This window comes from Ooceraea biroi, chromosome 6, assembly GCF_003672135.1.
Source record: "Ooceraea biroi isolate clonal line C1 chromosome 6, Obir_v5.4, whole genome shotgun sequence".
Lineage (NCBI taxonomy): Eukaryota > Metazoa > Arthropoda > Insecta > Hymenoptera > Formicidae > Ooceraea > Ooceraea biroi.
In genome coordinates, this window is record NC_039511.1 from 15,003,141 (window position 1) to 15,029,939 (window position 26,799).

The window sequence follows — 26,799 nt, forward strand, 5'->3', positions numbered from 1 at the left end:
TAGCATTACTTTTGCTACATTTTATTTTTCAAGACTTTTTCTTATTAATTATCAAGGCATGTGTACCTTTGTGGCTTAATTCGTTGCAATGTGTCGACAATTCTTTATCCATGTCGTGCACGATACCTTTCTCGATATACACGCAATCCTTTGTACAATATCTAAAACTGTACATGTAGCAAGCGTGTAATAGTAACATAATGTACAAGTAAAATAGATAACGATCGCATCGTAAAAAGTACTCTCATGTATTAATTATTAATATCTTGTTCGAATATCTCTCTCTCTCGAGAGAGAATTTTAATGTTTCACAAAAACTGTTCCAACTTTAACATCTGCAGAACTCAATGCGGAGTGTCCACTGTAATATCTGCGTTACGGTCGCAGTTTTATTATTAATTTCGCTAATTTGCAAACCCGCTGACCATGCTCGCGCGAGCGCGCATGGTGCTCCTCGTAAATTCCGCAGATTTGCGCATTTTGGTATTTGCCCCGGTCGCGGGAAATGCGAATATAGATCAGCGTAACGGCGGTGCTTATGAGCGCGTACGTACGGCACGCCGCGGATTTTCGCGGTACATGGAAAAGGGCGACGCCGGGCGTCGGAATGCGCGTACGTAATCGTTACGTACATTTCCGTCGGGCTTCAAATCCCGCCGCTGCATTATTCATAATGTTATCGCGTGAAATTACTTCGCACTCGCTCGTTCACTTTGCATGCGTTGCCGCTCATCGTCGCGTAAAACCGCGCGCACGCGAATATGTGTTTTGCACATGCATCGTCGTATGTGCCGCGTTTATCGCGGCTTCGATTTCGCCCCAACGGCGACGATGATGACGACGATGACGACGATGCACGCGCATGTATTACGTTTTCTTAATGGACGACCATCTGTATCGCGCTCGAAGAGGAATGTGCAATTCCGCGAAATCAGATTGCCTGGAAATTAGCAAAGCGTCATTGCATGTCTGAAAATATCTCATGACAATTTTATGAAGCTTTGTTCTCGGAGAATTTAATAATTCCATAGATAGAACTCCTAACAAAGATGGCATTACACCTGGAGTTATACGTTTTTTTTTTTTACGGAGCGATTCAACTAATTGCATCGTACCTATAAATGTATCTGATTCCGTTTATAAGGATATAAACGGAATCAACTATATTTTTATCCGTGTAAAGTATCGAGTTGCTTCAATATGACAGCTATAAAATATTTATGAGCTGCTTAAAGACTAGTTTCAAAAAATTATAACCTGAATTATCTTATAAATATTTTAATGACAGCGTTAATGTTTTATGATATGTTTTATGGAAGGCGATATAACAAGAGAAAATAAAGTAAGAAAGACAATAAGACTGTCGGAAACAATTTTGGTGGCAATTGAAAAATAATAACATTTCTTAGGTGGTTCCCTCAAACTAGCCAAGATTGGAAAAATGATGAAACAAAAGTTGTCAACAGATAACAGGATCTTATTTTTAAGTTTATTCCAGTGTAAACTTTATTTCAACGAAAATTTTCAGTCGCAGCTTAGTTACAAAGTTACGAAAACTATATGAGTTACGTAACAAGATGGCGGCTAATCAATTTTTCGTTAAGGAAAAATCGATATCAGATTGTCTGGCGGAATTAATAAACGCGATACGCGCACACATTTGCAAGGAGACACATTTTTATGTTTTTACAGTATTTTTAGAAGTACAAAATGTTCGTAAACAACAGTTATATATATCTCGAGATCTATAAAATCTATAAAAAATTCACAAGTAGTTGCAATCGTATTACATGACAACTATTCGCAGTCATAGAAAAATGTCATTTGTAAGCGATATCATCTTTTTTATACTGGTCAACAGATCTACATTTATATGAAAGCTTATTACATACATGGATTATAAAAATAATATCATAAATGATATTTAATACCTGCAAGTACCTGATAAAATATTAGCTATTAATTTTCGATAAAATATCAATTAAATACTCTCAAATATTGGATTGACCGGAAAATCCGTGTCGACTGTTGTAGCAAAGTCCAAACGCAAAACTTTGCATTAAGAATTAAGTTTGCTAAAAGGAATCCGCACGGACTTTCCGACATTAAGAATTAATACAAAGTTTTGCATTTAAGTTTTGCTAAAACAATTGGCACGAACTTTTCGATCAATCCGATATTTCCGGAAACTAATTATTCTCAATAATGGACTATTACGTTAAATTTATCGATATTTGTACAATTTTATTAAAAATCTATCACACGGATGTAGCGAGTGGTATTATGTACGATGAAGGAGTTGAAGGCAATGAAGGCAAACGAATATTTTGTTTGCTCATAGTATGCGGAATCAATCAACTTGTATCCTGCAATTAATCAAGGACGTATGACGGAAAGACGGCTCGTCGACGAGTTTCCTCGAGCAAGACCCACGAGATTGAAATGGCAGTGTGCCAGTTCTGACTTATTAGCTTTTAATACGTGAATCTGCTGCCGATTTTGCAGCTTGGCGAAATAGGACAGGTTCTCCAAAAAATCAAAGTAATGCGTACAATGGATTTAACGATAAAATTTGTTGTCGATCAATGATACGATTGAACAAATCAAGAATTAAATGTTTTCTAAAGAGTTTGGAAATTCAGTCCAAGAAATAATTATTTTTTTTGTATAATTGAGATATTTTAAAAAGTTTTCTTAAAATAATAATGAAATTTGTGAAAAGTTTAGGTAAATTAATATGATAGATGATAGTACAATGAAGACATTATCTTCTAGATAAATGATTTATATGCCCATTCATTTAAACACACTCATATACGTACTATACTCGTTTAACTATTTATCTAGTATATCTATACTGCATTCAATTCCATGAATCTTGTTCGCCCACGTCTTACTCTTTAGCTTTAGTATTTCTCGTTCAATAATTTATTCTATAATTTAGTATATTTTTGAATACGAAATTTTCTAAAATCCTTTTACATTTTAAAAATTAATCAACTCAGTAAACAATAATCATCGTTGCAGCAACGTTGTAGCAAGCTTCTGTGCTTTATGAGATATAATATGATATTTGGTCGCTTTATAAGAGGTGTCTCAGACTTAGCAAACCAACATTCGTCACAGTTTTTCAGCAATTTAGATTTTTTTGTGAAAACTGAATATCTTTAAGTGATAAGAGTCTTCCTTTTAGTAAAGTAGGATCAATTCCAAATTAATGAAAGTATCTGCAGATAAAAGAGTCCTTGGCAAGTTTGGGACACGTTATATTCACTCGAAATGGCTTCTACCGAAATGAGGATAAGTCGATTTCTCCTGTTAGGAGATCTAGGACAATTTGTTTTCCAAATTTCATCCCATCGTCCTTACGCTGGTAGACGAAAAGGGATTAACTGGACTCACGCAAATAGCGCCGACTCCAAGCTATACGGATCGATCCGAATTATCGATCGACGTTGTAATTTAACGACGACACGATAAAAGTTCTGTGTACGAGCGTGTAACACGGGTATGTTAAAGGGCGGTCGATTTCGCGTATGCACGTGCACGCATGTCCTTCTATCAGTCGAGGTGCATATCCGGCGATCAATCTCTCCGCGAATGTCGTATGGTGGCGATCAACAGGAAATCGCGAAATAACGAGGCAGTCGACTGCAGAGCGCCTGCAGTGTACATTGACGTACGCGTTGGTAGTGATGACGTAATGAGGGTGGAAACGCGCGAGAGGGGTAGGTGAGGCGGGAGGCTCGGGCGAGAAGGGAGGGGAATCTTACGCGGTTATCGAGTGACGGAAGAACGTCACACAGGTTTTACTAACCCCCTGGAATGCGTGATGTAGGTCAATCCGATCCAGTTTCCCACCCTGCTCTTAAACGCGTAAATTGTATATCGGTTATTTTATTCGAGCGAGCGAGCGAACGAATATCGGTCTAGGACATCTCTCCGTGCGATAATGCGGCGAGGAGGGAGAAACGCGCGCGGCAGACATCTTGAATAAAATGGGACGGATGTGCACCAGCGCGCGTCGGTTATCAATGAACGACCGCCGGGCGACCTTATGTCCGGTGAAAATTTTATCACGTCTCACGAATTCTGCGGTCTTCCGTGTGTATCCAGTGTGTCTCGTCGTTGGAATTTTGTCTCCCACGTGAATTTGACGTTTTCCGCGGATTTGAAAACCTGGTCACGTAGCGATGAAAATTCAGGATGGGTAGTGCAGAGCCGGGGTGGTAATGCTGCGCGCGAGGGGTGCCGAACGGACGCGGGACGAAATTAAATTTCTCTCGCGGAAAGAGGCCGAGTCACCTCGCCGACGGTGAGGTGAAAAGGAGATCTCCAATTTTAGCATGATCTCTGAAAGCGCCGGCGAAACTGGGCCGTAAGCGCTGTGTACGAGACGGCGCCTTTTTATGCGCCTCCGTGCGCCCTTTATCTCGCTTCGAAACCGCATTATTAGATTTGTTGGAGCAGGATAACTGTCTGGCCGCTTAATTCGTGCGACTCGAAAGAGGGACACGGAATTCAACCAAGTGGAGGACGAGGAAAAATTCAAGGAATTCGAAGGAGCTGTCGTGCGGATTATTGTTGAACGGAGAACAGGATATCAATTTGTCTCGCAGCTATTATATTCACCCTTTCCTTAAGGTGGAGCGTGTCATGTGATATTGGTTGCTTACGTGCAAACAATATCGTGATAGAACAGGGCGAGCAAATTTCCGGATCATTTTTTTCCTCAAGGTTGTTGCCGCCACCTGAAAAATTTTGTTCCGGTTTTGCTCAGTTTTCTCAGCCGAGCATTCTGTACGTATTTATCTCCGCATTAAATATCCGGATCATAATATATTTAATATAATATATGGATTAAAAACAATATGAGTAGATGTACTAATATATTAAAAAATACCAGAAAATTCATGTCAAAAATATCCAAGGAATTCAAATATTGCATACTAAAAGTATAAAATAATAACAGATAACATTACATATATGTAATAGTTATTATACGTATAAATTTAATTATTATATTAAAATAAATTATATTATTCTACTCGTATTTTTAGTGTGTTATACAAGCATGTATCCGTCGTTTACATTCCGTGCAATAATCTTGAATTTTTGAATTGGCACTTCTTGAATCAAGGGCTTTAGATCGAAATTGCCGGGCAAGTCATTTTTCCCGGATGTCCTCTTAAATCGTCCTCGACGCCTGAGAAATTCCGCTCGAACCTGGCTGCCGCTTTTCCGGCTGACTCACCCACAACCTGCCGCCAGTCTCGTCCATTTTCCTTTTTCGGGAATGACCGTCATCATTCTCTATCTCGATACTGGGAGAATACTGTGGGAACCAGCAAATGGCAGCGACAGGACATTAGACAAGAGATAAATATGATATCGCGAGAGCCATGATGGCGAAAATGTCTACTTTATTAGATTATAATGATTCATAAACTTTTATGAATTTGGAGACAAACGTCTGACAGTGCAAAACAGAAAGAGTTCGCTAAATTATTAATTATTTACCACTGTTTACTATTGGACTTGCGTGGAATCTTAAAGGACTTGAATATTCAATCATGTGAATCTGTAAATTCAAAAGATATATTACCAGAGAAAAAAAATGCAAAATTAAGAAACGCGAGGATCCGAGGGTTTGACTATCCGGAGTCGTTAAGCTTGACAATCAGAGGACACGGCTGTCAACGTTGAATCCTGACACGGCGTGACAGAGGATCGAGATGTCGAAGAGAAGAGCGGCCAGGACGAGCGCAAAGCGTGGTATTTGTTTTAGAATTCCTACGCTTTACCGATGTTCGAAGTGGCAAAGCGTTTGAAATCTGAAACGAATGCGCGCAAACCTTCATCTCACAGGCAGGAAGAGCCATGACCCGTGGAGAAGCTGCGTGATCCTGCGCGCACGCACCATCGCGTGAAGGGGAAAGTGTGTGTTCTTGTACGTATGCGTGCGTGCGTGCGTAGTATGTGTGTGCTGAGCGTGATTAATCATTGTCTCTCCACCCTCGAGATTACGCACTACCGGCGTATCATTTTTGTCGTGTTGTCCCACTGGAAGGATTTGATCTCATGTCGGAACATCACATGGGTATAAAAATGTGTCGACCTGTTCTTCGTTAGACGTTCTTTATTACGCGAAAGTCCTATGAGAGTTTCGATTATGTTTTCATATAACTACTAACGTTTGTTTCTAAACATATTTCTTTTTCTTTACTATCTATATTTCTCTCTCTGTATGAGCATCACGTTTTTGGATGTCAAATGTACATAGGATGTCAGTGTTACTCAAGTGCGCGATCTGTTAATAAGGTGGCATTCTTTCGATAAATTTGGAATCAATATCTTTTTGAGCAAAAGTAAATTTATAATTAGATTTTAGGTTTTAGTAGACTATATATATATTTATTTATTGAGGCAGCTAATGTTGTTAGTTGTAGATTAGAGAATGTATTATAATATTTGATACAATTTCTGTTCGTGCGATGCTGGCTAAAGAATTTTAAGACGAAGGAAGAGACGATATTTCCTAGATGTCATATACGCGAGTATTTGTTCAACCTACGGCTTGAGATTCGCCAATCTTTCATAAATGCAGGAAATAAACAGTTGTGACAAACACGGAAGAGAGAGACAAATTCCGAGAAGGAAGGCGGTTCAAAGCGAATCTCGCGTTTTTGATTGCATATTTATTCGATTTTAGATCTTCTGCGTGCGCAGGAAGACGAGATGTTGATAGGATAAATCAGAACTGAAAACTTGAAGCGAAAGAAATGCGCGGCAGGAAAAAGTTTGCGCTGCAAACACGAATTCGTACACTTTTACTTCAATTCATTTTTCGTGTTAATGTGCGGTAATCATGCAATATACTTTAATCGACTTAAAGAATTAATTAAAAATTAAGTATTGAAGCGAGGTTCTTTCTCTTTTTTGAACGTGGATTCTAGATTGCTTCTTTTATCCAAAAAGGATTCCTTTGAATTTTTAAGTTCAAAATCCGAATTCTACTTCCTTTCATTCATAGTTTATATATTAATTATGTAAAAGTGATACAATAATTCATGCGTTTAAGAATTTCGTTGATGAAAGTCTATTTTAAGCGTCGAATAATCCATTAATTCTTAGGTCTCTCTCTTTCGCGGTTATCTTTAGGTTTTCGGAACACTGAATCCGCACATCTTAAGTCTTTTAGATTTGCGGCGAATCTCGAAGAATTAAGACGAAAAAGGGAATAAATAGAACCGGGCGAAGGGGTTGAAGTTGTGTTTTAACCGCTTCGCCATTCACACAGTACTTCTCTCACCCTCTTTCTCCTGTTTGCTTCTTTTCACTGTCTCCGTGGCTTCTCATCCCATCGGAAAACGTTTCCATGCCGGTCTTCGGGATAAATAGTTTGCACAGGAAAAGGATTTCCACGCCGGCAATTTATCTCGAACGTACGCGGCTCCATTAAACGGAGACGCAACCCTTTGAGTCTGGGGAGAGTGGGATGCTGCGGATTTAGGATTTAGGATTGCGCGTGGATTTAAGAGCGTAATCGTGGGATTTCGAAATGCGGAACACGACAAGGTCGGTGATAATTTCAGAGGAAATTATTTTGTTCGCGTTTGTACAGCGCGTTTTGGTGATTTCTATTTTTATCGATATAATTAGTATCGCTTTTGCCTTTCTTAAAAAATATTAAATGATTCAAAACACAAAACAATTTAATATAATTTTGTGTTTATGTCAAGTTATTGATCCATGTTATTTAATAATTTATTATAAAAATTAATTAGTCAAATTTATTTATGTACGTAAATTTTATACTTATCAGAATATGCGTTTTTTGCATAATTAATTTCATATGTATCTCTCAAAATCTTCAATATATTTTCTGGAAATCGTAAAGTTCGAGCTATAAATTCTTGAATTTTACTTCCTGAGCTTGCGTAAAGATCGTAAAATTATATGAATAAGGGAAATTGCAAAGGGTTGGAGACTCCGAACTCGCGTGTATTCTTTACAAATGAAACAAGTCTTTCGCGGAAATGGTTTACGCGAACTGTGAAAAGAAATCGATATGGGCTGACGGGAAGACTCCTGCTACGAAAGAATCGACAGCTGCCGCTTTCTATGGCAATAAAGTTAAGAGGCCTTAAAGTAAAAGGGCAGTTTAAGCCCACGGCGTTTGCCAAGTAACATGCTCCTCGTACGAAATGAATTCAACGAACGAGAAAGGAGCTTCCAACCTAGAAAGTTTATCTTTCGGCAACGAGTCGCGAAGAAATTTCAGGAATTCAGAAACACGTATCTCGCGAATTTGGCTCCAGTTCCTTGGACCTGCAAGTTCCTAAAAACTTCAACTTCTTTACGCGCGCCGGTACAATCGCTATCTCTCTCTCTTACAATAATTTGCAATAATTTGAATAAAATTCCAACTCGGATATTCGATGTTTTGATTTCGAATTAATTATCTATACATATTACCTAGCTTAAAAAACAAAGTTTAAAATTTTACTTAAACAAACAAATAAGATTTTTTAATACATGTTTAAGGTCTATGTCCTTAAATAAGCAGATCCCTTAATCATTTCATTTCGCTCGATATTATTTAATTCTTGATAGCTTAGGATTTTCGCCCTTAAACTGCCAACAAATCTGCATTTTTGGATATACGAACTTTAGAATCTTAATCAAGCTTGAAGGGTCGGTAACTTCCAGCGTCGTTAGGATAGAAGGAAGAGAAAGGGAGAGAGAGAGAGAGAGAGGAAGAGAGAGAGGGAGGGGAGAGAGAAAGAGAGACAATGAGAGATATGCAGAGAGATGAGTGCGAGGAGGAAGAGGAAAGGGATGGAGGGAAAAGCAATCAATCTTTGAGAGGCAGATGAGTGCAGGAACCTAAAATATAGGGCAACACAAATTTAGTCTGGCTGCCGGTCCACGTCCACGTGTCGACGTGAATGCGCAACCGCCCGGGTTTGTAATCGATATTGCCGACAAGGCACCACGCCCTGCACCTGCGAGATGTGCCGGGATATGCAATGCCACCGAACCGAACCTAGTCGAACCTTGCCCAGGATTCTCTCTCTCTCTCTCTCTCTCTCTCTCTTGCTACCTTCCTCTCTTTCACCTTCTTTCTTTCATGTGCCCTTTTACACTACCTTCTCGAGCATGCTTCGAAACTTAGGTGATCTCAGACTCCTTTGAAGTCCAACTCTCTTCGAGTCCTAGATAAACCGATTGTTCAGTCTCGTGTGCGGCGGCACGCATAAGGCAACCTAGTCAAACCTTCCTCAGGGACTGTTTATCTTGTTCCTGCATGTTCGACTTCCTCTTCATACATTATTTGAACTTCCCTCTCACTTTTTCCTCGCAGATTGTGGAAGCTTTAATTCTGGATTGGATTGTCCAATTAGAATGGTAAACCCTACGTGCGACGATGCTGAACCGCGCCTAGGCAAGCTTCGATCAGGATTTTCGTGCGCTCTTTTGTATTTCCTTCTCGAGTGATGCTGCTTTGGAACTTAAGGGATTTCAAGAATTTTTCCTCGAAGCGTAGCTCTTCTTTCAGTCCTAGATAAATCTATTGCTCAGTCTCGTATGTGGCAACGTGACGCCTGTGCTGTTTATTCTTTCATACATTTATTTTGCTTTCCTGATATTATTCGAAATGAAAAAAAGATTATATTTTTGGTGCAATAATTCCAAATTGAGTGTTATTCGAATGTTGTACAAGTTCATACCGCTTATCATGTATACCTGCTTCCTTTCGCAAATGATGCCTCGGAACTCAGTCAAAGCCCTTCGAGGTCTTCAAGCTCTAGATAACTTAATTATCAAGTTTGTCAGGCAATCGAACTTCCTTCACCCTTCTTTAATATCTTAACGTTATCCAACTTAAACTTTGTTTCTAATTGCGCGATTTCGGAGATTTCACTATTAAACATTAAATAAAAGACATGATTGATTTTTTTGTGCTAGAAACAAATTATTTATGTTTAATAAAAGGCACAACATTAACGTTTAAAGAAATTGCTTCGAGTTGCTCAGTCGCAAAGGGCGGTGCTCCGGTTTTACTTGGAAGGCCCGAAGGGCTTCGGAGGGGGTTGAGAATCACCCCTATAGAACCGCCACGTCATTGACTCCGATCCATTCGGGGTCGACTTCGCCCTCGGCTGATTTTTTTGTGCTCCAGTGCCGGAAGTAGGCCAGTGCAAACCGCCGTCCCTTTATCCGTCACTACGTCCATCTTATGAATTTTTCGGCGAAGAATTCTGCGCAACGATGAAAAAGTTTCGCCATCCATTCTCGTCCTTGCGCAGGATAAAAGTGCAAATACTGTCGTATATCCTCTTCCTTTCTTTCTTTCACTGACTTCACGAGTATTTCTAGAGAGATCTAGATATGTTAAAAGCGTGATGAATTCTGATGAATCGTATGATCACCTGGATGACTTTACATCACGAAAGGAACGTAATACAGTTTTGCGATCGACTAAACGAATAGGAAAACTCGCGCCAACACACGTATCCACTAATATAAAATATTCTAATATAAGACAATTATTTAATTTATGTAAGAATAATAAGATTGGCAGTTACTGTGTATACATTAATTTCATATAACAAATGAAATGATGGAACCCAGGTAAATATACGATAATAATCGAATGAACAATTGTCACATAATTAATGAATTCATTATAACGTTTCAATATTGAAACATTCAATATCCGTCATTGTTAGTTTTTCGCTGTTCCGATATCATTTTAAACAGTTTTTAATTCAATTTTAAAACCAATATGTAGCAAGTTTGATTAAATACAGAATCTATATATCATTTTATCGCACAGGACTTTAAAATGGGTAATAGAAAGGTCATTCTGCGAAGCGAGAAACTCATATCCAAGCCTTTAAAATTCTAACATTCTGAATTTGAAATGTCTATTCTGCTGAATCCTTTAATTTTTTAAATCTATTGTTTCTTACATATATCGCTTATACATCACTTTTAGCTGATTATTATAAAAAGTAATATGTATATTTAGTAAAATATTTCGATGTTCTAGCTTTAGTTTTCCCATTATAGAAAAATTATCTTTATTTTTCAATATGATTACGTGACATTATGTATGATTACCGTACATGATTGTATGTTAAGTACAAGAATCTATAAATTATTTATTAAGCCACGTATCTCGTTTCTCTGTTTTAGAAGCCGACTACACTTTAGATGATTCCTTTTGGAATGAGGATACTCCCATTGGTAAGTATATTTTCACGGTGATATTCCTGCAGTAATTGTTTTCAGAAAAGTACTAACGCTAAGCTTAATTAACATCAATTGCGTCATTACTGTTACAATGAATAGACACAATTTAAAATGTAATCAATTAAATCTCATAAAATTACTCAGGTTCAACAAGCAATGCTGTCGACTAAACGAATAGTCGTTGTTTTCGAAATTACTCAGCTAAATATGAATTTCTGCGCAATTAACAGTGCAATTGGACTTCGTTTCTATTATCACTTACATAATCAACGCGCGATTTGCATAATTAAAATACTGCTACCCCTATACAAGAGAAAAAATTTACGAAGATTTGCCGGCGCAATCTTCGCACAATTGCGACGGTTGTGAGAATAACGTGCGCGTGAAGGCGCAGAGCTCTACGTAAACAAAACCACCGTAAAGTGGAAGAACCGCAATGCAGCACTTTCGTTAGAAACTTGATCTTCGAGGATACGACAAATCCCCCGAGAGTGGTTTATTGTTAAGTCAACACCGCTGATTGGTTGGAAACGTGAAACTTAAATTGGATTACATTTTAGATAGGGACAAAGCACCGGGACAGAGCTTGACAGAGGGAATCCTGGTTTACAGTGACAGAGTCGAAAAATATCCACACATCTTAGATATTACGCCAATTATGTAACGGGGAATCTGCCTTGACAACCGGAGGAAAAAGAGTTAGATTTATTCAAGCTAGAATTTAGTTTAATCTGGTTCTGAAAGCTGAGAAAACTCTACGCTATGTTTTTCAGTAACGCTGAATGCAGGATTCGTGGAATTAAGGAGCTTAATTAGGGATTAGAATGTAAAGCGGTGTTGAGCGTATACGAGTAAGCAGCAATAGGTGCTGCAGCGTTACATGTAATTTAATTTAATTCGGTATAACACTCTCCTGGATATCCATTATATTTATACACAAATTCAATTTGCGACTTAATTAATTTTGAAGTGAAAGCATCAAGAGAAGCATATTGGGTGATACAAAGAATTCGGGATTCAGAGGATTAAGAAGTTTAATTAAAACTTAGAGTTTAAAGCAATGTCAGGGATATCGCGTTGTGTAGAATAATAAAATAAGAAATAGATTTGGTTATTTTAGATTCCAGGCACTTAAGAAATTCTAAAGGTCGCCAAGTCCAAGAAAAACGACAGAATTTCTTGCAGAAAATCGAAGTCGCCATATTATTATAGTTCCAAGCTGCAATGTATATAACAATGCACCGAAACATAACAATGGAAGACATGTCAGTTGAACCATTTGTACGAAGTACTTGCGATATTTCTACGGCGCTGACAATAATCGGCGGAAGAAAGGGGGATAGTGGGTGATGGGCGCCGCGGAAGGAGTAAATTAATTGCCGAGTAATCTTGGCGTGTTTGGCTGAGACTTGAAGAGTGAAGATGGAAATTGAATCTGCGTGCACACAAACTTCTTGAAATAAGGACGCAAAATGATTTGTGAATTCTGAAAAATAGATTCAGCGAAGTGCTCTTAAATAATATGAATATTTACCGTTTATCACCATTTGAATAATAATAATTCTTTCAAAATTCTTTATCCAAAATGTCCCGTCAGCTCATAATTATAAATACTGAGAGTCAAACGGAAATGTTAATAAAAAATCTGAGTTTCTTAAAGAATTTACGTACCTGTATCAGTAACAGAAGTGATGATGACTTAAAGCTAATCGAATATTAAATAAATTATTAAATTTTGATTTGACAATGAATTTCCTTAGTATTTTTGTTTCTTTTCGATAATTAAATTTAAAGATATATTTTGATATCATGTCTATATATGAAATTATATACGGATGTATATATTTTATATAGAAAAAATTTATATACATGAATGTATTGTTGAAAGTTTAAAGAAAATATCTTCTTTTTCTCACGTACAAAATCTGGATGAAATCAATTGATGAAATCAATTTAACAGGCAAATACCTAGCTACACATGACTACACGTGGCTACAGGAACAAAACAATAAAATCTCTTTCTCTTCATTTTATTACTGGCAGTTTTATTATTGAATCATATGTGCTAAAATCTCAATGGTGGCGGCTCGGAGGGCAGGTTAATGGCAACAGCGCGAAACTTCGTCGGTGCGGCGCAATGAATCGCCCCAAAGTCCATTCGAAATGAAATTAGAGATCGTATGAGAGAGGGAGAGAGGAAGTGAGCGTGTGAGCCGGGGGTGGTTAAATGAGGCCGTTCGATTGAACATGGAAATTGATTACAGGTGAGGCCGAACGACTACTACGCGAATATCGACAAAACCAAGAGCTAGTATCGAATATCGGTGGCAATTTCTATCAGATCATCTATCCGGTACAGCTACGGCATCACGAGAAAATGGGGATATCCACAAGAGAAGTCGGCGTGTCGAAGGTAAAATTCTACGTCATTTTCTACATTGTTTTCAATGTAGAATTTTTGCTAGATTAAAGTAGAAATGAATAAATAACTTGAAGTAAAAAAAAAGAATCAGCGAACAGAAATGATTGAAACCGTATAATTTAATATCTAAATTTATCTAATTATGTCTAACTGATATATTTATATTCATTTTGTAATGTATTTCTTCATAATTTAAATGAATAATTAATTGTGTTTTAACTGTAACATAGTTTCCCCAAAGAGGTTACGGAGATGGAGGATATCAAAATTCTAGAAGCAGAGGGAGAGTAAGTTGTTTGTAATAAAAACACTGCTCAATAATTAAATTAATTATTACCGTAATTTTCGAGATAAAGATGAAATTGTCCTTAAGATATCTTTAGTAATTAAAGTTAACTTGTAATATTAATATTTACAGACAGGGAGACATTTTCACCGGACGTCCCTTCTGATCAAGGCCTTTAATCACAAATTTCGCCTAGATTTAGAATTAAATACGTAAGTGCTCTCAATTATATATGACAAAAGTATATTTGCACAAACAGAACTTTAACTCATGTAAATGACTCAGAGCGTAAAAGATCTAATTAAAAAATTTTTGCGTTTTGTTTTAGGCAACTTTTAGCTCCAAATCTTATGCAGAAAGACTTTTTAACCGGCAATGCGGAACAAACGTCTAAACAGGTAAAAGTTCAAAGCAAGAGAAATGCAATATCACATGCAACAATTACACTTAAATATTCGTGACGTAGATTCGTGGTTGTTAATAATTGTTTGGGTATAATTGTTTTGCATAGTTGAATACCTTCATCTATAGTTCGTTAAAATAAATTGATTGCGATAATTGTTTTTAATATTAATGGTCTCATCAGACACGAATGCTAAAGGACGAAAATGAAAAAAATAATTGGCTTGATCGAGAAATTTAAAATAATTTTAATACCATAAAGAAAAAAGGTGTCACATATGTATATTATATAACAAATTATCTTTTCTGTACTATAAAATAAGCTGTATTATGAATGGTTAAGCTTAAAACTCAATTGATATTTAAATGACAAGTAGAAGAGAATCTCAAGTTTAAAATTAATTTGTTATTATTTAATTCTTACAGGAGATAGAACATTGCTATTATCATGGTACTGTCAGAGACTATCCGGGAGCTAGTGCTGCTTTTCACACGTGTAACGGTGTAAGCGGTGTCATTCATTTAGGCAACGAGACTTTCGTCATTCATCCATTCTACGGCGGCGATTTGTCGGTCAGTCAAATTACTTTCCTCAGTCATCATAAAAACATTTTTAAATCACTGTTAAAGTATCTATGTGGAAACTATCTCTTTTAACAGTTTTTAAGTTTTTTGAGAAATATAATTATACGCATCCAATTCTTGTTAAAATTGTAACTTTGAAATATTTTCCTGCAACACGTTGTTTAGAACAAAATTATAATTAACCTTATATTATTATTACGAAATATTAGAACAACTACGAACAAGTTGTCACCAAAACTTGAAGTTTATTTTGCATCAAACTGTAGACGTGGTTCACACACACACTGTTTCAAAATAATGCTTGCAGCTGTGACTAAAATGGAATCAAAGGCTTCGCAGCCTTCACGCTGGTTAATTTGGCTTGATTTTATTGCCAGATTAGACGTAACTTTGCGGAAGTTTAGGTCGCGCTATAATTAAATGTTGAGTGTCGGGGACGGGTGGCAAAATGGCCGACGAGACCATAAACTATATGCAGGCCTCTCTTTTAGCAGAAACATCCTCACATTATATTTGAAGCCCGAACAAAAGCTAACAAAGGCTGCGCTAATTCGGCAAATAATGAGAGACGTGTAAAAAGCCGCCGGCAGAAGCACATCCTTGGATTACCAAAGACCACTTCCGATCGATACAAAAGAGACGTCCGTGAAGCAACCAAATACATCGAAACTGCCATCATTATCGATAAGGCTATGGTACGACGTTATTATTATTATTATTATTATTGCTATTATTCTGGAAATGTCTTTTGCATAATTAGTGTTTTAAAATAAATCCTTTTGAGCGAAGTTCGCAATTATTAAAGCAATTTAATTAGATATTAAATTACTTCAGGAAACGACTTATTTTATTTCTAATAACGGAATTATAAAATTGATTGATATTAAGTGAGACCATTGCTTTGAATACTCGATTTTGTATTTCTAGATTTAACTATTTCACATATATTCCTAATATATTTTTCAAATAATATTTATGCACAGTTTGACAAAAGAAACGGTAGCACCAGAGCCGAGGTTGTTCACGATGCCATCCAAGTCGCTAATATCGCAGATTTGGTAAGCTCGCTACAACGTTGAAATATGTTTATTTTTTATCTAACATGTATGCTAAATTGCACTTTTTTTCGTGCATTATTGCAGTATTTCCGTACATTAAATACTAGAGTCTCCGTCGTATACATCGAAACTTGGAAGGGCAGCAACCAGGCGGACATCGATAAAGGCATCGACATCGATCTCGCCTTGATAAATTTGAACGATTATACGATGCGGAGAATGTATCAACTTGCTCAGGATACCACCCAATTGCTCACGTGAGTTCATTATTCATTTCTCCCAGTATTCAAATTCTTCTTTAATAGAATCTTTGATGTTTTTCGTATTTGATATGTTAAATGTCTCGTTCAAAACATATTTCTCTCCTAAAGTTATTAATTTTTTGAAGTAGATCGTATGTATAATCTTATGTAAGTAACTATATATATATATATATATATAATTATAAGCAGTTAATATTTAGCGACATTTTTGTGACGGCAGGGGTGAGACATTCTCAGGTGGAGAATCAGGGGTGGCTGTACCCGCGACCGTGTGCAGCCAAAAATCCGTAGGAATCAGCGTCGATCTAAACACATACGAGCCTCATCTTTTAGCTGGTACCATGGCTCACATGATCGGTCACAATATCGGCATGAGCCACGACGATGGAAGTCAGTATCGTGCATTTTCACTTTTGCACCTCGAGAAATGGTTTCCTTCTTCAGGAACATATTAATAAAGCCTTTTGTTAAAAATTCTAGGAAACGACTGCAATTGCCGCGATTGGCACGGATGTATTATGGCTCAATCCATCGTCGGCCTAGAAAACGTTCAGCCGTACAAGTTTTCGGAGTGTAGCAAATCTGATTATATAGAAGCCTTGAAGTCCGGCCACGGCTACTGCCTTTTTAACAAACCAAACGAGGTAAAGAGCAAAAATTTACATTGCAATGAAATTATTAACGTTTCAGTCGAATCAAAGTGAATCGAGTCATACATATGTCTGCTTTTGGGATACAGTTGGAGATTAGGAGATGCGGAAACAGGGTAATCGACGAAGGAGAAGAATGCGACTGCGGAACGCTCGATGAATGCCACGAGCTCGACCCCTGTTGCGATCCTATCACCTGCAAACTGAGAACGGAGGCTGAATGTGCAACTGGCCCTTGTTGCAGCGATTGTAAGGTAAAATAAGAGGAATACGATCCTGTCTCACCTTTTAATGAACAATGTCTTTAATAAAAACTCGATATTTGAAATATACTCATTTTTTTATTGAATTAAACAAAAACCATCATTGTATATATAACTTGTTTGATATTTTTTCAATATTCAATAATAGTGGAATTAAAACAATGAAAATCCATATTGATAAAAAAGAAAGAATAATTTTTTTCTTGCACCATTTCTATTATATTGTTTTAAATTAAATAAAGTTGTAAAATTTTTTAAAACTACAGCTCCGAGTACGTGGGGTGGTTTGTCGCGAATCGACGAATGAGTGCGATTTACCGGAAGTGTGTACTGGCGACAGCGGTCAATGTCCGCCGGATGTCTACAAAAAAAACGGCAACCCATGCTCAAATATTGCTGGATACTGCTTCAACGGAGTGTGTCCGGCTCTAGATCTGCAATGTGAACAAGTTTGGGGTTACGGCGGAATCGCTGCTGATAAACAATGCTTCGAGCAATTCAATTCTAAGGGGTCCATCAACGGACACTGCGGTACCGATAGCAGCGGTCATTTTATCAAGTGCGAGGCGGAGTGAGTAGCCACTTTTTCCTATGTGTGACATTAATTTAACGTTTGGAATTGAAAAAATGGAAAAAATATATTTTCTTTCAGAAATGTTCATTGCGGATCCCTTCAGTGTCAGCAAGGAAGCAAGCAGCCGGTAATTGATGGAATGAAAGACTATTATTCTAGAACTATAATTTCCATCAAAAGCCAGGAGTATGAATGCAAGTGAGTATCCAACGATGAAGAAAACGTGTCATTAATCTTCAATTTATTGATTATTATATATCGTATAATTTATTGTTATCACGTTGTTTTAAATTAAATGAATTATTCCAATTTGCAAGAGCTACGACTGGAAAGGTGGAAGGATCCGATATGCCAGGATGGGGATTAGTTCGTGACGGCACATCCTGCGGTGATAATTTGGTAATTGTAACTTTATAATTCTCTAACTTTATAATTCTCTGACAGTTACAAATATCATCATACGTAATGTTTTCGAGTAAGTTTTGACAGTATCACATATCTAATTGTGTAATTAATTAAATTGTTAATTACTCATTCTAGATATGCGTGAATCAAACTTGCACTAGTTTGTTTCCACACATCGATCAAGGAAAATGTCCCAGCAATCACGACAACAGTGAATGTTCAGGCAATGGCGTAAGTATACTATACTATATGAAATTATGTACTGTTAATAGACAATAATAATAAAGATCACTTTTCATGCTTTTAACACAGATGATTTCAACGTGGAAATTGAACGAAAAAATATTTTTCACATTTATATATTCGGAAAATTAAAATTTTAAAATCGCCCTGAGTTATATCTAGCAATATTTTAATAATGTTCGTTCATTGATTGTTTTCAAAGTATCAATTAATTTATATTGAATTTCATGTACGTGGTAACATTCAAGATTGCTGTTTTCGCAGGTTTGTACAAACGTCAACAAGTGTTACTGCTTTCCGGGTTGGAGCGGGCCTGACTGTTCCATAGAGCAATATATTCCAACGATGTCGCCGACAACTTCCAGCCCTGAAGTAGTCGGTAAAGCTGATCCTAAACTGGAGAAGAAAGAGACCCCCTACGGTAAGCTTTGGCTCCTTCCCTAATTCTTCCGTAATTATTAATTAGAGGATAAAAGCGGGAAATTGATGCGCCTTTATTCTTACAAATTTTTTCTCTCTTTTTTTTCTTAAAGCATAATTGACCCTCTAGCAGGCATACAGATCAATACAGGCACCTGTCTCTCACTGCCTCTATCTTTCGTACTTTCTCTCTTTCTCTTTCTATATCTCTTTCTATTTAATTTCTTATAACTTTTAGCCATTATCTTTGAATTCATCTGCATGCATGCCGCATGTGTGCTTTCTGGAGGGTTAAGCGTATAATAGCCTATGCATATATTGCTATTATACGATTATTCATTATTCTCACATCGATGACTCATTTCAAAAAGATGGCAACTAAAAAATGCTGAATTTGAAATTTTTGAAGAATGTATGAAGATCACGCAGAAAGAGCGTGTATAGTATAGCTTTTTTAATGTAATCGAAATATTCTCTTTTAATCGGTTTTCTTTGTATGCAAAAGTGCAAAAAGAAATTTAAATAATTGCATTTTTGGCCATTTTGAATATTTGAAATGCACTTTGCATGAAATCACGACATAATATTGTTACTTTTTGAACTGGGCTTTCGATACATTTCACTACAATTATATAACGTTATTTAATAATTATTGTTTATAATAATATTCTAATACGAGAAAATAAATAATACGATTAGTTAATAATTCCATTTACATCAATTATATATATAATATCATAAGAAATTCAAACTTTATAGAGATAATATTTGATAATCATATAATATCATATAATACTTGATAATCACATATCATTTGTTTCATATTTTAATACTATTTATCGTTATCATCGATTATTTAGTCATGATTAATTATCATTAAATACAGCGGACTTCCGTTAACTCGTATAATATTGTCATTTTCAATCTGAACTCAATCACATGATTTAATGGCATACTCGTTTAGAAAATTATAATTATTGCAAAATTACAATTGTTATTTTTAAGTTATCGAGTTTAATTAATATATTGTAATTTCTAAGTCGCAAAGGTATTATCTAACAATTTGCATTTTTTAAATAATAATTATAATATAATTCCATAAACAAATTTGGAATTGCGAGCATTACATAAATATTCGAGTAATCATAAAAAAATTAATTTGTCAAGATCGATTTAAGAATCTATTTTAACAATCCATATATATATATATATATATATGGATACAGATTGATGCCCGAAAATTGAAGCTATATCTTTTCTAACTGATTTGATTTTGACATTTAATCAGTGATAAGCGATCTCTTTCATTGGCGGAAAACGATTTAGGCCGGAGATAGTGCCATTTCCGATAAAAGGAAGTCTACTGTACTCAATTCTATCAATACGGGTCAAGTCGACCGTCTTGATGGATTTTAGGCTTGCGATAAGGCAGAATTAGGATTTTTTGGGGTCATACTATCAGCTGTGCACATAACATCCGATGCGTATATGAACTCATATATCGTGCGATAACTACTCGATATCTCGTTTCGAGAGAAACGAAAGCAGAAAGGAAGGATCCCCTTATGTATCCTTGTTATATCCTTCTAGTATTTTCTCGGTCCTTTCGAAAGCGACATCCCCGCTTTTATCCCGTATACTCTTAGGTCATTTTATCTAGAAACAAGAATCGTGACTTAGGTTCAATACCTTGGATCTTCAGATCCATATGTTTTCTTACTTTTTAAGTCCCTATTGTATCTGTCTTTCTCTCAGATTAAGTAATCTGATATAATTAATAATACGTTTTAATATAATATTAGCAATATATTAAAAAGTAATATGTATGTGTAATCGTCATTCTAATTCTAAAATTTGTTGACCTAACGATTTTCAAGTCCGTCAATTTTTCAAAGAGAAAACAACAATCTTTAAAGTTTTACAAATTACGTAGTTTTACGATTAGAGTGACGATACATTTATTATTAGAGGGATATTAGAGGATTGTGCGATCGGTAAAATGCGACGCAATGCAATAGACACATATACACGAACAAGACACCGCCGCGTCGCACGCGCGGGATACAAAATGCTTGATCGTTTCAGGAGGTACCAACCACAATCTCTCTACGGGATTGATGGTAGTGATCCTGGTGGGTGTGGTGACGGGCGTCTTCCTTTGTTTTGCACTAATGGCTGTTTGCTACAGGTACAGTAACAGCAAGAACAGATTGCCCGCGATCACAGGCCTGTCGTCTTCGTCTTCGTCGTCGTAATTCGTGGCTAGCTGGATGATATGATAATGATGATAATGATGATGATGATGATGATGATGATGATGATGATGATGATGATGATGATAATAATGATGATGATGATGATGATGAGGAGGCATCGCACGCGGCCATCAATGCTCTATCATAATGTCGATCACTCTTAGCCTATTCTACTCGGTGTTCACTTATTACACGTATAAACACGAGAGTTGCAGAAACAAAAATCGCTGCGTTCAGCTACGACGATGACAATGGGAGAAGTCACTTATTAATATTAATGTTCCTTACTCATCTCCGATCTTTTTCCCTTAGGACTCTCGAGCAATAAGTTGCGAGCACACTCTGTCGCCGTAGACAATCACTCGAGTCTTAGATCTCTCGGATCCTGTTACGTGCTTTGCAGTTTAGATTGCTTGCGTTCTTAGATCCCTGACGCTTTAGCTCTCGGTTCAGCTTTAGATTCTAGTTACCTCGCATCCTACATTCCCCACTGAGACGTTCTTTAGAAGAGCATAGTTGTCCTCTACATGCAATGGATTCGAGATTGTTTAGTTGTTATTACGATCCCTCGCTTTATAGGTTCCAAGTTATCCAAGTCTAAGACGTCTTGAGATTATCGCATAGTCGAAAGGATCCTTGAGACAATACGTTGGATTATAGTATTATCTGATATTTCGGCTTCCGTTTAGATTTATCAAAACAACAGCTATAAATTATTCAAATACCTGAAAAGATGATGAATTTTTGAAAATACGTGTTTTCTCCATGAACATTTTGGACGCAGCTGGTTTTGTGTCTGTACCACTCGTATACTTGACAGAATATATGTATATATCCTTTTTTATATATATATCTATATATATAAATATAATATTGTCACTATGTGGTGTGCTATGGATGTGCTCATGGCATAGTGATTTATGATCGTGATTATGGTGTTCCAGCAAAGATCTCGATCTTAGCAATTGTCGTTTTTTTGACGGACAACAGATAAGAACAAAATTGCTTAATAAAGGTTGGATATAAATTTTACAAACTAAGAATTGATTAGTATTAAATTAGTATTATTAATACAATATTAAATGCTTCTTTCTGAACTTACCGCTAACATTCGTAATATAAAAAAAGATGCCAGATAATTTTATATGTATGTATAAATGTATTTTATATGTATATATAAATTATGTTAGATAATAAAAAAGTTTACTTTTTCACAGAAAATCTGGTTGTCCCTCAAAAAGCGACGTCCAAGAACCTATATAATGTGCCAGCTGCTTGTATGCCCTATAAAAGCATGAAAGAAGCTGATTAGCGAAGAACTTATTGGACATCGTTAATTACTAATAACTGTGTGCAACCTTGCGGACGCTTGCAAGTTAGAATTTCTTTGAATTAACAAAACAGGCTCTTCGTGGAAGATTGAAATTCTGATGAGCTATGTGATACGATTAACTCTTTCGGCAGTTATTCGTAAAATATGTAATACCTTATACTTCAACATTACATTTAATTTATAATTGACTGTTATTATAATGAAAAAAAGAATACTTAAAGTTAAAAGGATTCACAGAAGCTGCCTTTTTCCAGAGAGAATACGAAGATAGATCTTTAGGATTACACGATCCTTGGATTTTCAATTCCACGGATCAGCGCGTCTTCGGATCCTTGAATCCTTGGATACTGAGATCTACAGATTTTTATGTCCTTGAATGTTGACTTCCTCAATATCTGAGATTCTTGACATCGTACGGATCTATGGATTATTCATGTGATTCTGAGATGATTAAGATTTTAGGTCCTTCAGTATTAAGATACACGGATTCTCAGATCTGAAAATCAAGATTCTGGAAATCTGTCGAACGTACCATTGCTCTGATTACGAAAATTCGTAACTTTGAACTTTCAGATTGACAGTTTTGTTGTTGAAGCAGCAGAATTTCGTAAAATGCTGATGCCCAGTCCGCATTTTTTGAGTTATGAGGTTTGGTAATTAGAGCAATAACATATAGAATATTCATTTCAAGACGCAACTGCAGTTTTATATTCTATTTCACAATTTACATTTTATATTTATTATATTGAAAAAAATCACGCAAAAATAATACAATATAATAATTATTACAATAATGATGGTACGAATCCAAGTACATATTTGTTGCGTTTTATAAATAAATACTCTATACCGGATCACAGTTGTTATATACGTATATGATAATATACATATAATATATGTATGTCTCTCTCTTCACGTGCTGATATTGGCTTCTCTGTTTTTCTGTCTGTTTCTGTCTGCCATCTCTGTCTGTCTGCATGCTGTGGGACGCTCGGATACGAAAATACCGAATCGAACCACCCTCCCGCACTACGTAATGGTGTAAAATCTCCATTTTGTAAAACTAAAAAAATCGATATAACAATCCATTCATGTCGGCGTATACGACGGCCCGCCACACGCCTCTGACGACGACGATGATGATGACGAATGCTAATGATGACGACGGTGATGACGACGAATTACATACACACAATACGCTTACAGAGAACTACCACGGCTCTAACACTGTATTTTTAGTTGGTATGCTCATGTCGGTGGTAGGGGGTGTTTTCGTAGTATTTGCTCTGATGGCTCTCTGCTACAGGTCAGTCGTAGTACATAAAAACTTCTCCCTCTGTCTCAGGTTAGTGTGCAGAAACATACACAAGTAGAACTTTTCTCTTTCTATGTCCTCTTTTTTTCTATCTTCTCTCTCCCTTTCTCTCTCTCTCTCTCTCTCTCTCTTTCTTTTCTCTTCCCTTCTGTACATGTGCTGCGAAGGGTGGAAGGAGTGTATGCGCGCTACGAGTGGCATGCTGCTCTTCGGGAAATTTGCACTACAGCTTCTCTCCTCAGCAAGCGTTTGGTTTTGTTGCTTGATGTTGCTTTCATGCTGCTATACATGCTACTCATTGTAATGCGCATTAGATCTTTTATAGAAAATATTATTTTATTATTGCCTTTCATATAATTTGATTACGTAATCCATCCTCCTGATTTGATGATTAATAATAGTTTAATTCATTCATCATATATCCGATAGAATTCAGTATAACTTTCGATAACGTTTAGGTCCTTTAAATCTTGAATCCTTAAATCTCAGTAGGCCTCAGTAGCTTACGTATCTTGAAAGTAAACTTTTGTAAACAATCGTTTCTATATAAATAAACTCTTTTGTTATGTAATAATTAATTAAAAGATTATTATAAGATTATTGTAGCAAAAGTTTCGTATAGCACGCTAAGAAATCCAATTTCAAATTCCTCGAAGACTGAAGCTTTACTACTAGCATACGCTTTTCTCGCGACCTTCTTTATGCATGTACATGATAATTATACGTGACTGACATGATTATACTCAAGTGCACATATATACACATGTACATGCATATATTCATATCATTAGATCTGAAATTGAATAATACTCTATATGCCTCTCCTTGACTCTCTTTTACACTGATCTTTGTATATCTGTTCTTTCCATTTTCACTATCTTTTCTAACGATAAGAGGAGTTGCGTATACAAAATATAATTACGTGCGCGTTCGTGTTTTAGCACAATAATTAATTAATAATTTGTTTCAAATAATAAACATCATGTAAAATATTCAAACATTTTCTATACGATTGAAATCACGGCTTCTTTTCATTTTACAAAAAAAGAATTGTGAGTTGAATTTTTACCACTCCGAAAAGAATAATCATCTCCTTGTATTTCATTACTTTACTTTAAATATGTCTCTTATCTGTTTAACCCTAAACAAAAAAACAACGCCTTTTTAAGGAAATTTCAACAAATTAATTTTTCTTTTAATAATAATTTTAACAATAAGTTATAATTGATATAGAGTATGGTAAAAGTGATAACAATCACAAATATTTGTATAAATTTTCTTACTGCTGCGCTTAATATCGTTTAGGGTTGAAGGACTATGATTTATCTTTTACTGATTGGTTAACAGGTACCGCAGCGGAAGGCTAACTTAGTAAGCCAGCTGCGAATGTACCAATTGGCTAATTGTCTGTTTTGCTTCGGAATTGACTTTTGCATGCTAAAAGGACTCGTTAATTTTTGTTCGAATATCACAAATTTTACGAACTCGTAATAATTATTCATATCTATAATTATTTTGATGTATAATTATTTTGATCACAGATAATTATGTAAACTCTGATGAGCCGTTCACCAGCTTAAGAGAGATCATCAGCGCCACGTTTACATCGATGAGAGAACTTCGTTGTGAAAATTAATTAAAAAGTGGACAGAATATTAAGAACATACTTGGATTGATGATTATGAGTTGAATTGTAAAAATGCCACGTATCAATCAAATGTGGATTAATATTAATCATTATGATTTGATAAATGTTATATTGGTGCAACTAGAAAAAAATAATTTCATGTTTAAAAACTATGAAAATTATGTGTATTTAAGGAATTGTTGCAAAGATTTAATTTATTAGAGTCATTGTTTTTGAATCTGGATTGTTAAATTTTATTAATAAAATTCTTTTTATCAATTTTAACATTATTTGTTATTATTATGTTTCATATTTGACATTTTTATTCGATAAATCAAGTACTTTTTTTCTACACAAGTTACTTCAGGTAATCTATAATAATAATTAATATAATTAACACGAGATTAAACCTTTCGCATCTACTTTTAAAATTAATTATACAGCAGCAGTCATGCTAATAATTAATAACGATACTAATAATAATCCATGCAGCTGGCGATCCCTCTTAATCTTTAAATCTAAAAATCCCGGAAATTATTTGATACTTGAAATAAACCTTTTGCTAGTTTGCATGCGCTTTCCCACTTTTTTCTACAATATGAATTGACAAACTATGTGTAATTGGCGAATTTCTCGCAGAAGGAAGAGCACCGTCCAGAAATACGATCTGCCATACTCGAAGAAGCCGCCGCAGAAAAGCTACAGCGGTGTTTCCGGTAATCATCATGCGGAAGCTGCAGCCTTGGAAACCGTCAACAAGATCCTCACCTTCGGCAGAATGCCTCAATACAGGTACGACGGTCATTTCATTGCTTATTTTGCAAGCCTATTGGCTATTACGGAATATTTTAACAGAAGAACTTATCAGCAACTGATGGATTTTGCAAGAAATGGATGAATTGCATAAAGAACTGGTCAAAATAAACTCAATTAAATCTACGAATTTATAACATTTAAAACAGAATATTAATTTGAAAATAATTAATATTACAAATAATATTAAAATAAATTAATGTAATGTATAAATATTTGGAATTTAATTATGAAAAACGCGTTAAAATTTCTTTTATTGATAGAAGGTATATTAATATACCTAGTATATTAATATATCATACAGTAGTTACTTATAAAGATCAAAAAGCTTAAATAAAATTGTAACGCAACTTTCATATTTTTAATTTTACCTCGACATTGTTTATGCTACATCAATTTAAGATTACGAGAAAGTAATGCATTAACAGGAATGTACATCAGTAATAAGACCATCCCACATTACATCTTACATCTTGTCTCATATCTCATTTTATCTTTCATCGTTTCTTGCAATCGGCAAGTCGGACATGCATGTTAAACATATCTCTTTATTAAACCGTTGCCATGTCCCAGAATTCGTCCCACAGATGTCAATAGGTATCAGGCATTTATCGATGTATGAT

The 26,799-nt window shown here is 35.8% G+C and overlaps 1 protein-coding gene across 18 annotated transcripts in view; it reads left to right on the forward strand.

Annotated features, from left to right (window-relative positions):
* Window positions 1-26,799, forward strand: part of LOC105285932 (disintegrin and metalloproteinase domain-containing protein 11) — a 37,983-nt gene that overhangs the window by 2,120 nt on the left and 9,064 nt on the right. For 9 of the 18 annotated variants that reach the window (XM_026970559.1, XM_026970544.1, XM_026970556.1 and 6 more), the window contains exons 2-20: window positions 11,206-11,256; window positions 13,527-13,675; window positions 13,915-13,971; window positions 14,103-14,182; window positions 14,299-14,368; window positions 14,799-14,945; window positions 15,449-15,652; window positions 15,941-16,015; window positions 16,100-16,272; window positions 16,499-16,668; window positions 16,759-16,922; window positions 17,018-17,182; window positions 17,458-17,762; window positions 17,844-17,963; window positions 18,083-18,164; window positions 18,306-18,401; window positions 18,678-18,834; window positions 23,628-23,766; window positions 26,003-26,155. In XM_026970559.1, the coding sequence (XP_026826360.1) occupies window positions 11,206-11,256; window positions 13,527-13,675; window positions 13,915-13,971; window positions 14,103-14,182; window positions 14,299-14,368; window positions 14,799-14,945; window positions 15,449-15,652; window positions 15,941-16,015; window positions 16,100-16,272; window positions 16,499-16,668; window positions 16,759-16,922; window positions 17,018-17,182; window positions 17,458-17,762; window positions 17,844-17,963; window positions 18,083-18,164; window positions 18,306-18,401; window positions 18,678-18,834; window positions 23,628-23,766; window positions 26,003-26,155 (2,557 nt within the window). Of the gene's footprint in view, window positions 1-11,205; window positions 11,257-13,526; window positions 13,676-13,914; window positions 13,972-14,102; window positions 14,183-14,298; window positions 14,369-14,798; window positions 14,946-15,448; window positions 15,653-15,940; window positions 16,016-16,099; window positions 16,273-16,498; window positions 16,669-16,758; window positions 16,923-17,017; window positions 17,183-17,457; window positions 17,763-17,843; window positions 17,964-18,082; window positions 18,165-18,305; window positions 18,402-18,677; window positions 18,835-20,918; window positions 21,022-23,627; window positions 23,767-26,002; window positions 26,156-26,799 lie in introns of all 18 variants that reach the window. The other 9 variants (XM_026970541.1, XM_026970553.1, XM_026970545.1 and 6 more) reach the window with 8 other exon arrangements.